General features: G+C 49.8%; 2 protein-coding genes across 2 annotated transcripts in view; one reads left to right on the top strand and one right to left on the bottom strand.

Annotated features, from left to right (window-relative positions):
• LOC127331336 (polyubiquitin-like) overlaps positions 1 to 8,780 on the top strand; it is a 28,926-nt gene extending 20,146 nt beyond the window's left edge. The window contains exon 2 of the mRNA XM_051357453.2: positions 8,113 to 8,780. Within this exon, the coding sequence (XP_051213413.2) occupies positions 8,113 to 8,780 (668 nt within the window). The remainder of the gene's footprint in view (positions 1 to 8,112) is intronic.
• A 379-nt stretch (positions 8,781 to 9,159) lies between these two features.
• On the bottom strand, positions 9,160 to 13,287 carry LOC127331334 (putative F-box/FBD/LRR-repeat protein At5g44950). The gene is made up of 3 exons (XM_051357451.2): positions 12,153 to 13,287; positions 11,917 to 12,060; positions 9,160 to 9,774 (listed from the first exon to the last, which is right to left on the bottom strand). The coding sequence occupies exons 1-3, from the start codon at positions 13,167 to 13,169 to the stop codon at positions 9,376 to 9,378; spliced, it is 1,560 nt and encodes a 519-aa protein (XP_051213411.1). The 5' UTR covers positions 13,170 to 13,287; the 3' UTR covers positions 9,160 to 9,375.
• Positions 13,288 to 13,440: the final 153 nt, after the last annotated feature.

Below are 13,440 nucleotides of genomic sequence, written 5' to 3'. Positions count from 1 at the left end.
TGCAAGTGGGAGATCAAGGAGATATGCCCTAGAGGCAATAATAAAGTGGTTATTATTTATATCTTTATGTTTATGATAAATGTTTATATATCATGCTAGAATTGTATTAACCGAAACATTAGTACATGTGTGATATGTAGACAAACAAGAAGTCCCTAGTATGCCTCTTAAACTAGCTTGTTGATTAATGGATGATTAGTTTCATAATCATGAACATTGGATGTTATTAATAACAAGGTTATGTCATTGTGTGAATGATGTAATGGACACACCCAATTAAGCGTAGCATAAGATCTCGTCATTAAGTTATTTGCTATAAGCTTTCGATACATAGTTACCTAGTCCTTATGACCATGAGATCATGTAAATCACTTATACGGAAAGGTACTTTGATTACACCAAACACCACCTGCGTAAATGGGTGGCTATAAAGGTGGGATTAAGTATCCGGAAAGTATGAGTTGAGGCATATGGATCAACGGTGGGATTTGTCCATCCCGATGACGGATAGATATACTGGGCCCTCTCGGTGGAATGTCGTCTAATGTCTTGCAAGCATATGAATGAGTTCATAAGAGACCACATACCACGGTACGAGTAAAGAGTACTTGTCAGGAGACGAGGTTGAACAAGGTATAGAGTGATACCGAAGATCAAACCTCGGACAAGTAAAATATCGCGAGACAAAGGGAATTGGTAATATATGTGTATGGTTCATTCGATCACTAAAGTCATCGTTGAATATGTGGGAGCCATTATGGATCTCCAGATCCCGCTATTGGTTATTGGTCGGAGTGAGTACTCAACCATGTCCGCATAGTTCTCGAACCGTAGGGTGACACACTTAAAGTTGGATGTTGAAATGGTAGTTCTTGAATTATGGAATGAAGTTCGAATATTTGTTCGAAGTCCCGGATGAGATCCCGGACATCACGAGGAGTTCCGGAATGGTCCGGAGAATAAGATTCATATATAGGATGTCATTTTATGTGAAATAAAATGTCGCGGAAGGTTCTATGGAAGGTTCTAGAAGGTTCTAGAAAAGTCCGGAAGAAACCACCAAGGAAGGTGGAGTCCACAAGGGACTCCACCTCCATGGCCGGCCAGCCCTAGTGGGGGTGGAGTCCCAAGTGGACTCCACCATAGGGGGCCGGCCACCCCCCACATGGGAGGTGGGAATCCCACCTTTGGGTGGGAGTCCTAGTTGGGCTAGGTTTGCCCCCTCCTATGGAAGGTTTTGGTTTCGGGTCTTATTCGAAGACTTGGACACCAACACTTGGGATCCACCTATATAATGAGGGGCCAAGGGAGGGGGCCGGCCCACCCAAGACCATAGCTTGGCCGCCCCCCTTGAGTGGCCGGCCACCCCCTCCCAAACCCTAGCTTTGCTCCTCCACTTCATATTGTCCGGTTTGCTTAGCGAAGCTCCGCCGGACTTCTACACCGCCACCGACACCACGCCGTCGTGCTGTCGGATTCAAGAGGAGCTACTACTTCCGCTGCCCGCTGGAACGGGGAGGTGGACGTCGTCTTCATCAACAACCGAACGTGTGACCGAGTACGGAGGTGCTGCCCGTTCGTGGCGCCGGAACCGATCGTGATCAAGATCTTCTACGCGCTTTTGCAAGCGGCAAGTGATCGTCTACCGCAGCAACAAGAGCCTCATCTTGTAGGCTTTGGAATCTCTTCAAGGGTGAGACTCGATACCCCCTCGTTGCTACCGTCTTCTAGATTGCATCTTGGCTTGGATTGCGTGTTCGCGGTAGGAAAATTTTTGTTTTCTATGCAACGTTATCCTACAGGGAGGCGGCGCTGGCGGCGATCTGGGGGCACCAACAGATGTGGAGGAGGAGGCGCCAATGGAGGAGGAGGAGGCCGATGCGGAGGAGACCGAGGTGGAGGACGACGAAGACGAGTACGAGTGGTCCGACGACGACGGGCCGCACCCGGACGAGATGGCCGATCAGCAACGTGCGCTCGTCGAGTCCTTCGAGTCGGAGAAGAAGCTCCAGGACGATGCCCGTGCCCGCGAAGAGGCGCAGATTCGTCGCGCCGTCGAGCTCTCCCTCCAGGCGGCGCAGCAGGGGAGGGCGGAGGAGGACGCGCGGCTGGAGCGGCGGCGTCTGGCCACCGCCCAACGCAAGGAGAGGAGGCGCGCGCAGGAGGAGCTACGGCGTAGGGGAGGCGACGATGGAGCGGGGCCGTCGAACGCACCACCGGGCGGTCAGTAGTCTAGGTTTAGATGAAATCTAGCCGTTTTCATTCAAACTTTGTGAGATGTCTCTCCCATAAGAATGGACCGGGGTCCACAGTTCACTAGAGGTGTCTCTCCCATAAGAAATAGCATATTGGGTAAACAAATTACAGTTGGGCAATTGACAAATAGAGAGGGCATGACAATGCACATACATGACATGATGAGTATTGTGAGATTTAATTGGGCATTACGACAAAGTACATAGACCGCTATCCAGCATGCATCTATGCCTAAAAAGTTCACTTTCAGGTTATCATCCGAACTCCTTCCGGTATTAAGTTGTAAACAACAGACAATTGCATTAAGTATGGTGTGTAATGTAATCAATAACTACATCCTCGGACATAGCATCAATGTTTTATCCCTAGTGGCAACAGCACATCCATAACCTTAGAGGTTGCTGTCACTCCCCCAGATTCACGGAGACATGAACCCACTATCGAGCATAAATACTCCCTCTTGGAGTTACAAGCAATGACTTGGCCAGAGCCTCTACTAGCAACGGAGAGCATGCAAGATCATAAACAACACATAGATAGATTGATAATCAACATAACATAGTATTCTCTATTCATCGGATCCCAACAAACACACATGTAGCATTACAAATAGATGATCTTGATCATGATAGGCAGCTCACAAGATCAGACAATGAAGCACAATGGGGAGAAGATAACCATCTAGCTACTGCTATGGACCCATAGTCCAGGGGTGAACTACTCACTCATCAATCCGGAGGCGACCATGGCGGTGTAGAGTCCTCCGGGAGATGATTCCCCTCTCCGGCAGGGTGCCGGAGGTGATCTCCAGAATCCCCCGAGATGGGATTGGCGGCGGCGGCGTCTCAGTATGTTTTCTCGTATCGTGGCTCTCGGTACTGGAAGTTTCGCGACGAAGGCTTTAAGTAGGCGAAGGAATTAGGTCAGGGGGGCTCACGAGGGGGCCACACAACAGGGCGGCGCGGGCCCCCCCTTGGCCGCGCCGCCTTGGTGTGGCACCACCTCGTGGCCCCACTTCGTATCTCCTCAGGTGTTCTGGAAGCTTCATGGAAAAATAGGAACCTGGGCTTTGATTTCGTCCAATTCCGAGAATATTTCCTTACTAGGATTTCTGAAACCAAAAGCAATGAGAAACAGAATCGGCTCTTCGGCATCTTGTTAATAGGTTAGTGCCGGAAAATGCATAATAATGACATATAATGTGTATAAAACATGTGAGTATCATCATAAAAGTAGCATGGAACATAAGAAATTATAGATACGTTTGAGACGTATCAATCGTCCGTTGCAGGGAAGCTAACCCTAGGACCGATTGCTTAAGCGCCTTCCTGAGCCAGGCCTCCGCCGGGGACAGCATCCTCGACTCTTGAGCCACATCAAACCTCAAGATCAGGGTGTTCGCCATAGAAATCTTGAGCTTCACATTGCCGACCCTTCTTTGTCCCCAAGACTGCAGGAACTCCGCCGCATTACGGAAGAGGGCGTCTAACCGCTTGAAAGGATCAACGATCCTCGGGTCACATCTCCAAGCCTCCTTAATAGCCTCATCAAAACCCTCCAGCTTAAGCCAAAAAGCCTCAAATTTGAACCTCCGTTTGGGTTTGCAAGCCGCACTAAGCCCCAGGTGGAGAGGGGCATGGTCGGAGATCGAGGACGATAGCGCTTGTAGAAAAGCGTCGGGGTGCAGCAGGTCCCAATCCACGGAAACCAGAGCACGATCAATGCGTGTAAGCGTAGGGCTCTCCCTCTCATTGCTCCAAGTGTACAAACGCCCATGTAAGTATAGATCTCGCAGCTCATGCTCATGCACAAACTGCCGGAATCTCGCCATCATGTTCCGGTCGAGTCTATCATTGTTCTTGTCCTCCGCGTGGAGGATCATGTTGAAATCACCTAGGACCATCCAAGGTCCAGGACACAAGGATCTCCTCTCTGCCAACTCTCTCATAAACTCAATCTTTTCCTTGTTAGATTGAGGGCCATACACCGTAGTTAGCCACCATCTATTATTATCGCGGGGAATCACTTCCGCCGTGATCGCATGTGTGTCTAGGCTAGTTTTATCCACCTCCAGGACCGAAGTGTCCCAAGCAAGTAAGATCCCCCCACGTGTATCCTCCGCTGGCACATAGACATAACCATCGAAAGATGGCCCGAGGCATTGCATAACAATAAAATCATCGATTACATCCAGCTTAGTTTCTAGAAAACACACTAAACTAACTCTCATGGTCGCTACAAACTCCTGTATCGCACTCCTCTTTGCTGGATCGTTCAGACCTCGAATATTCCAGCACAACAACTCTAGGAAGTTATCCATAAGGATCTACTAGCACTCCACTCTGGCTCGCGCATCAGTGCGCCGCCACCGCCACCCGGCAGTACTCCTGAGGTGTGAAGGTCGTCGGCAACTCCTTCCCAAAGATGGACGCCAGCACCCGTAGGTGTGAGTCACGGATCGGGGAGTCGAAGAAACCCCTGAACCTCGCCAAGTCCTCCTCACTAGCCGAAAGGTTCTCCGGGCAAATCCCCAACGCTTTCAACAGCGCATTCTCAGCTGCTGAGGCCCTCTTGACCTGTGTGGCCGTGCTGGTTGCCACGGTCCTCCTAGTCACCCGTTTAGGGGTGAAAGGCTCCGCCTCAGCCCGGAGCTTAGACGCCCGCTCAATCTCATGCAGCAACGGTGGGGCGAGCGTCTTCAGGATCGACGCGCAAAAGCCCTTGACTCGTGCAATCTCCTGCCTCTCCTGCTCAAGCTTGTCGCTGGCCTGCTGTGCCTGTATCACCGTCTCCATCTGAGCTATCTCCTGTTCCCCAGCCACACCACGACCAACGTCCCGCGGGACCAGCTGCATCTCACTATTTAACCCTGTGTAAGATTGGCTAGGCGATCCCAGCTCCTCCTCCGCAAAACTCAGTTCCCGTTCCACCACAGCGCACCTCCTCTCAGGGATCGACACGGAGACGGCAAAGTAGTCTGCACTGTTGACGTCCTGCATAGGCCAGACATCCTCCTTGTCGTTTCCAGGCGGTCCATGCACGGTTTTTGCCCCTAGACTGGACCCCACCGATGAGGAGGGCGGGGTCTGCCCGATCTCAGCGCCAAACAGAGCTCCCTCCACAGTTTCCGCATCCGTACGCCCCAGCTCCTCGGGATCCAACTCCTCCTCCGCATCCTGCCAGACAAACCCCTCCAACTTTTCAGCTGCAGGCCCCACCTCTTGATCGATCTCCTGTCGCAGCCCGTCCGCATGTGCCTCCCTCTCTCCACTTTCCTTCCCAGCCACGGCAGGCTCGGTCAAAACCTCTCTCCCGCCAAAGACTGGCATTTTGAGCCCCAACGGCTCAGAAGGAATCTCTTCTCCAAATCGAACGGGCACCTCACGCGGCGGCTCTAGGCCCACCACAGCTTTGGCAGAGGCCATGGGCACCTTTTGACCTGCCTTGGCAGATTTGACCACCAGCGGGTCCGGGCTGGCCATGCACGGCAGGCCACATGCGAGTGGCGGAGAAGGCGCCACGTCGTCGTCTCCTACCTCCCGCCGCATGGCACCACCCTCCCGCCGACGTGCAGCGAAACCGCCGGGGCCTGGACGGCGGTCCGGCACACCTCGCCGCCAGGCGAAATCCCTGACAGTCCGCCGAGCCGGCCCTCCAACGCCGCTAGAACCACCGCTCGGGCCATTCCCCTGGAAGCCCCTAGGTCCCTGCTCACTCAGCCCCGGATCATGTCGCGAGTCCTGACGCCCTTCCTCCTCCACACGCACAACGTGCACGAGCACCTTGTACTGCAGAGCTTGGATCGGCTGCGAGTCCCTCTTCGCGGACGCGCGCTGCGCCCCCTCTCGAACCACAGCCGCCGCCGTGCGGGCTGGCAACTCCACTCCCGTCGCTGGCTCCGGAACAGCCAGCAGGCGCACCACCGGAATGGCCTCCAGCTGCGAGGTCCAGGCCGAGAGCTTGAACAGCGCAAGGTCAGTCCTGGCTCGCGTCTCCGGTGCCACCTCCTCCACGGCGCAGCTTTTGCCCAGCAGATCCTCCACCACCGTAATATCCCAGGCATGCGGCGGAATCCCCTCTAGGACCAGCGACACCCTCGACTTCAGCGGGACGAGCTCCACCTGAGCCTGACGGTTCCACGGGCGCCAACTCAACGGCGCCCCCGCCACCAGCACCGGCGGCCTCGACGCGACATGGTCTCTCAGCTCGGCCGACGCGAAGATCACCAGGAAGTCCTCTGGAGCATAAGCATGAACCGACATGGCTCCCTCCGGCACACCACGCCACTTGAGCGCGGCGGCGACCTGCTCGCACGACACCGCCGGCCGCTGACCGCCCACGGACGCAACCATGGCGAACTGGAGCCTCTGCTCCAGGTCGCCCATAGTCTCCGTTCTCCGCACCACACACAGCTGCGGCGCCTCCGGGACCTCCTCCACCAGCACGGACTGCTCCTCCGCCCGCAAGGGCACCACCGAGATCGGAGGCCAAGCCTCCATGGGAGGAAGCCTAGACAAAGCAGGGGGAGGCGGAGGCGGCGGTGGCAGAGGTGGTGACGGCGGGGGGAGTTGCGGCGGACCCGGAGGAGCGGGCGCTGGCGAACTCCATTCTTCCATTGGAGTAGTATTTCTTCTTGTGCTTCTTTTTGTAATAAAAATGAATATGCTACTCTGTTTGCATTACAATTGTTTTTTATGCAAACTTTCTAAAAGAGGGGATGGCAACGTGGACCAGAATTCACAAAATATGATGTCTAAACATATTTTGTGATTCTGCACAACAGCACAAGCAAACCGTGGTCAATAGGTCTTCTATCAACGATATGTGTCTTGACCGGTCCCGGATTCTACCTTTTCCCGTATGCTGTCCGTGACTCCGTGTAGACCACCGAATCGTTGAGCCCAAACTCGTCACAAATACACAGCCGATTGAACCCTATATAATCTATCCCCAACCGGCCAACCCCAGCTCTTCCCGTTCAGATCTCCCTGGGGTTTCTAGCGAACGCCTACTCATCCTAGCGGCAAGCATCATATCTTCTTCGTCGACTTCAAGGTACGGAGCTGCTGTCTTTTTGCCCATCTCTGCTACTAGCTTCGCGTGCATATTCATGCATGGTTTAGTACTTTCTCCGTCCCACCAAAAATGTGTTAGCTTTATTAAAAATTAGATGTATCCACTCACTAGATAGTGTCTAGATACATCTCACTTTTGACAAATCTAGGATACTTTTCGTGGGCGGAGAGAGTAGCCGCATTCATATTCATATGACTATTAGATCCTAGGACTGTTTAGAACTTCATATCAATGGAGAAATATTATAATAGTTCGGAGTTTTTCTTGCGGATAAAACTGTTCATCTAGAGAACGTACGAAGGAGTTTTAGATAAGAATTCTTGTTCTATGTCCTTGCCATGGTATCGATTTGACAAACACAGTTACTTTATTCTGTGGGCTTTTATTTTTTATATGCATGAAGGAATAATAACCAGGTAAACAAAGATAGTCTAGATCTTTATATCTATTGGTCAACCTTCGAAACCGTAGATCTACAGCCTATTGGAGTGAACCATCTATTTCTTTTTCTAGACTGAACTTGGTGTGACGCTTTGGTCTGCTTCTACTTCCTCCTTCCAAATTAAGGTTGCAACTTTTTTTCAATATAAGCGAACCAGCATACTAAAACATGTATAGAAACATGGATATCTATGCCACATCTGATCCTAGGACTGTTAATTTGGAAGGGAGGATGTGCTATTTTTTGTTTCTTGGAATTGTTGACATCGTTGTTCTATAACTTAACAAAATTAAGCTAGACGAAACTAAAAGTTGGTGATGTTTTGTGTGCTCATTCAGACAGGATGCATCTGTTTGTGAAGAGCCCCACGGGCAGGACAATCTGCCTCAGGGTCAAGCCATCTGATACACTGTATACTGTCAAGGCAAAGATTCAGGAACAACACCGCCTTTTCTTCGACGGGGTGCAGCTAGATGACAACCTTACATTGGCTGATTATGGCATCCAGCATCAGTCCATGCTTGACCTCCAAGAAAACATGCAAATCTATATAATGGAGACACAGACAGGCAAGATGATCACCCTCGAGGTTGACAGCTTGGATACTATTGACAAGGTGAAGTCCAAGGTTCAAGATAAGGAGGGCTTTCTCAAGGGTCAGCAGTGCCTCATCTTTGCCAACAAGCAGCTGGAGGACGACCGCACCTTGGCAGAGCTCAACATATGGAAGGAGTCGACTCTTCTCCTTGTCCTCCACCCTGTCAGCCCAGGTAAGATGCCCATCTATGTGCAGTGTGAAGATGGAAAGATCATCTCTCTTGAGGTTGAGGGATCAGATACCATCGACAGCGTGAAGATGAAGATCTATCAGGTGGACGGTACTCGCCCGATACAACAACGCCTCCTCTATGCATCCAAGCTGCTGGACGGCCGCCGCACCCTAGAGGATTATAACATTCAGAGGGAATCTAGGCTTGATATGCTGCTGTGTCTATGTGGTTGTTGAGATGAATGACATGGTCATTTGATTTGTGCCCGAATTTTGTTGCAATCCCTTTTAATTCCAGTAGTGCTGTTTTATCAGTGAAAACTTTTGGTGCAGTTTTGTTTCTTAGCAGTAGCGGTGTGGTATCATTCCAGTACGGTATTCGTAAAAAGGTGCTTGAAGGTTCATTGGGTCTTGCTTTTTACGCCTTTTATTCGTAAAAAACGTGAGAGCTTTGTTGACAGATCCAGCTGTACGTGAGAATGAAGATTGACTAAAGCAAGCACAAGGGAGATTACAGGGGAAAAGGGGGAGTGCATTTCAAGCGTGAGTGTATTTTACTCCCATCATAAGAAAACAGCTGCCAGTAACTAGCAAAGAATGTCTTTAAAAAGCATAGTTAGGAAATGTCTTTAAAAAGCATAGCAAGGAAATATACGATCATACAGCTTACAAGCAAGCAGGATATCAGTTAATTAGTAGCTTATGTCATCTCCGGTTCCCACCAGACGTCAAGCCACAAAGTAGACAAAGACACATTAGCAAGTAGCAACAGATACCACACTTCATGCTCCAGTTTGCATCCAAAAAAAACTATCCACTTCCCCACGAAAACTTAGCTCACTCGACCGACCTCCGCTATCGAGAAAGGGTCATGGAATGAAAAATCTGCCCCGTCCTTGAACTTCCATAGGTCACCTCCTGCAGGGCCGTTGCTCCCAAGGACAAGCTTGTTGCAGGACTTACTCGCCATGATCTTGTAACACTTTTTCACTTTGGAATACGCCTCGTCTGTCGAAAAAGGTGCGTACATTGGATTGGCCATCCCAACCACTACAAAACTCAGCACCCGTGCGCTCCGAAAGAAGTACTCCAGGAAGGCCATCTCGCCTGGCTCCCCTCTGAACTCACGGAGACTCATCGTGTTGATGCGCAAGATGACATTTATAATGGGGCCAGACTCATCCCAGAAGTTGGGTGCGAGGTTATCAGTGGGCTGATCACATCTTTTGCTCTACAAAAAATGATGATTAAATTAGCCAAATGATTTCCTTTCAGCAAGCATCTGAGGACGACGGGATGGCATGGTGAATAAATAAATCCTTGAATTATGTCATGGAACACATGCTATACATTTTACTCGTGCATTCCTGAATAGCTGATCTGATATGTTGGGAGAAATGACAAATCAGTACTAACATGCATCAACTAGCACAGAGCATCAAGTAGTCTACTAGAACGGAAATACAATTGTGCTGGCCCGTCAAGTACAACAAATTAGAAAGTGAGGCGGAAGTCTCAACCAAGCAAAGTTTTAAACACCTGAACGATTTTCCAGAAATATTCTTCAAGGAAAATTTCAGGTGTGGGCTATAACAACCACTTGACAATTACTTAATCGGAGACAGCTACCTGATATTGTGCCATTAGTCTAGTAACATCAATTTGGTATGAGTGGTATGCTGTACAGACTTCCCAATAAACTGTACGCGGCAAATGTGATATAGTTTATTATGTGTAAGTTTAATTGGTTTCAGATAAAGCACGCCAGCCATTGGAATCATCCATAGCACAAACACTGGTAGCTAGTAGCTAGTAACGTACACAATGGGAAGAAACACTAGAAGAAATCAGGAAATAGTAGAAATCCATATAATAGCATAACAATATACTGTGGCACACCAAAATTTCGATAGCAACACAAACAGATGAACCTGCAACCCCAATAATTATAGTTGCGTAGTCTAGTCTGTGTAGATCGAAATGGCTTGATGGCTGACAATAAATGGCAGCGCTTGGCTTTTTAGATATAATTGGTCAAGAATGTATATGATAATTGGTCAAGTATGCCTGTTCATATTACTGATGTTAACATCACCTTGTTTTGTTATATATACTCACAGGCAATTACTTAGCCTAGCCTTCGAAGCAAATACATGACTCACATTTGAAAGTAGAAGAAAGCAAAAACGACCATAAAGAGCCCCAAAGATAAATTGGTAACTGAATAGACACATCGATGCAAATAAACAGGAAAATGCAAGCAATGAAATCTTCTGCAAGATCAAAACAAAAATTTCATGTAAAGTGTAGAGGAAATTGGTAAGAATGTAAGCAAAGCATGGATAAGCTAAGAAAATTGGTAAATAGCTTTATGGAAAAAAGTTAGAAAAGGCAATACTATTATCAAAGTCCTTTCTGTGAGCAAATAGAGCATTTTTGCAGCTAAGCTTCAGAATATACACTATGCATAGCTAACTGCTCAACACTATGTACTGCAAATTATACTGGTCAATATCTAAATACTGGATCCGGTTTGTAGGGAAAGTGTCAAGTCTATATTTCCATGGATGAAAGTAGCAGAATGTACTAATTATCCAATAGCCTAGTGGTGCAGAGAAAAAAGCAAGAATAATGTATACGATAAACAAGACTCATGATCATTATTCCATCAAAATGAGATGTAAAGTCTGCAAAGATCTGTCCACAATAGACTTATTAAGTCTTAACCACATTTGACCAGATATGTTCTTTAGTACGAATTTACAGAAGTGAGCTGTGCGCCTGTGAAAGCCTGTTTCTAGTTTTCTACATTAGTCGGGAATAAAATCCCCAAGCTCCTGATATGGAAAAACTAGAGTAACAATACCAGAATGGCCTAAAAAACTGTCGACATAAACATGCTAGTTTACCTACAAGTTTGTATGACATTTAACCTATAACTGGCCACAAATGTCACACATCATAATGACTCACATTTCACAGTAGAAGAAAAGAAAAGGACAATAAAGAGCTCCAATGATTAATCGATAACTGAATTGACACACTGATGAAAATAAGTCAGGAAACTGCAAGCGATAAAATCTGCTGCAAGGCCAGAGCAAAACTTGCAAATAAAATGCGCAGGAAATTGGTCAAATATGTGTCATAACTGGCCTAGTATGCCTAGCCATCCAGTCTGATGTTCTCATCAACTTGACTTAACGAGAGGAAAAATTACTTAAACTAGCTTGCCCAGCATTCACAAACCAAAGACCAAAAAAGAACCGTCACCATAGTTGACAAGAAAGATGTATGCAATCAATCACAACCAGAGAACTCAGAACTGTGTATAAGCAATAGCATGCAAGAAATGTGAATCAGTGACAACAATTACCATAATATGCAGTCTCTCAGCGTTGGGGAAGCATCTGAGGAAGGTAGGCACCTTCATGACATCACTGTGAACTCCAAAACGCACATCCAAACTAAGGACCTTGACGCTTGTGAGCATGGTACTTGCGCTCGTCTTTATCCCAGGCTGAAATTCGCCCAAATTCACAAATTGAGTCATCAGTTGGACATAATTGGTAACCAAACAAGTGGAAATAAGAGTTGAGACGGTAGATGTACCACGATGATGGTGTCTCGTATCTGCAGGACCTGATCTTCTGGCTGCCAGTATCCAAAGGCGTGCAGCTTGGGGGCATCGGCAATCCTGACTGTGGTGCACAAGCCACGAGCTTTTGGGGATGATCCATACATGACGAGCCGCTGGAGGAGTGGAGCCTTGACCACGTCGACGTGCTCCATGCTCGTAAGGCAAAATTGCACGCACCGTAGGCTCTGGCTGACGAGGCGGAGACGCAATCCCTCCATGCATCCCAGGATGTTGAGGATCTCCAGTACGGGGCTCCTGGCGACGAGGGATTCGATGTCGCCGTGCTTCATGAAGACGCAGCAGATGCCGAGCTCGCGGAGGTGGGGAAAGGAGGCGCCACGCAGGACGGCCGTGTCAGGCAACCTCCATTGGCCGAGGTAGAGGCGGGTGAGAGTGGCGATGCTGAATACCGCGGCGGGGAGGGGCAGGTCGCGCGGCCACGGGCGGTTGACGAGGGCGAGGTCCTCGACGCCCTTGGCGGCGAGGAGCTGGAGCCAGCGCGCGAGCTGGGGGCGGTAGAGGCTCATGTTGGTGCAGACGAGGCGGGCGCACTGGACGGGCCCCGGGTGCGCCTCGAGGATGCGGGAGACGGCGGCGGTGATGGCGGGTGAGTTAGCCGGCGTGAAGGGCCAGCGGTGGCCGTCGGGGAGGAGGTGGGCGTCGTTGAGGATGAGCGGCGTGGAGTGCCAGATCGGGCGCCAGCGGGAGGAGAGGACGGCGGTGCGCGCGGCGTCCTTGACGGGGAGGCGGGAGACGATGTCACAGAGGAGCTCGGAGGGTAGGGCGCTGATGCGGTCGACGCCGGCGGAGGCAGCGATGGCGGGGGGGAGCCGGCAGCCGTAGACGGGGAAGGCGGGGAGGTTGGCGTAGATGTTGAGTAACATTCTCTCCACTAATTGGTCCAGCACGTACGGATCAGCGCCCTGGCGCCGTGCCTCGGCTGCCGTCGCTGGGTCGACGTTGGTGAAGGGTGTCTGCCGCCGGGCCATGGTCGCCGGCAGCGGCAGCGGCAGCGGCGGGTGAGCCTGAGACGGGCGAGGGTTTCTGCGAGTGTGAGTGAGTGTCCAGTTAGAATTCGAGTGTGGTGTCGGCTGTGTTGTGGACGTGGACCTAGGGTTTCGCAGTTCGTTGGGCCAGATTCCGATATACGCACTATCTTGCTCGCGGGCCAATTGTTCCACTTACTTTATTCTTTTTTCTCTTTATTACTTTTTTAATCCTTTTTCACTTTATTACTGGTGCCACACACTTCACATTTCG

Source organism: Lolium perenne, chromosome 2 (assembly GCF_019359855.2).
Source record: "Lolium perenne isolate Kyuss_39 chromosome 2, Kyuss_2.0, whole genome shotgun sequence".
In the NCBI taxonomy this organism is placed as follows: domain Eukaryota; kingdom Viridiplantae; phylum Streptophyta; class Magnoliopsida; order Poales; family Poaceae; genus Lolium; species Lolium perenne.
Note: the sequence above shows the minus strand (reverse complement) of the source record. Positions and strands in the feature narration are given on the sequence as shown.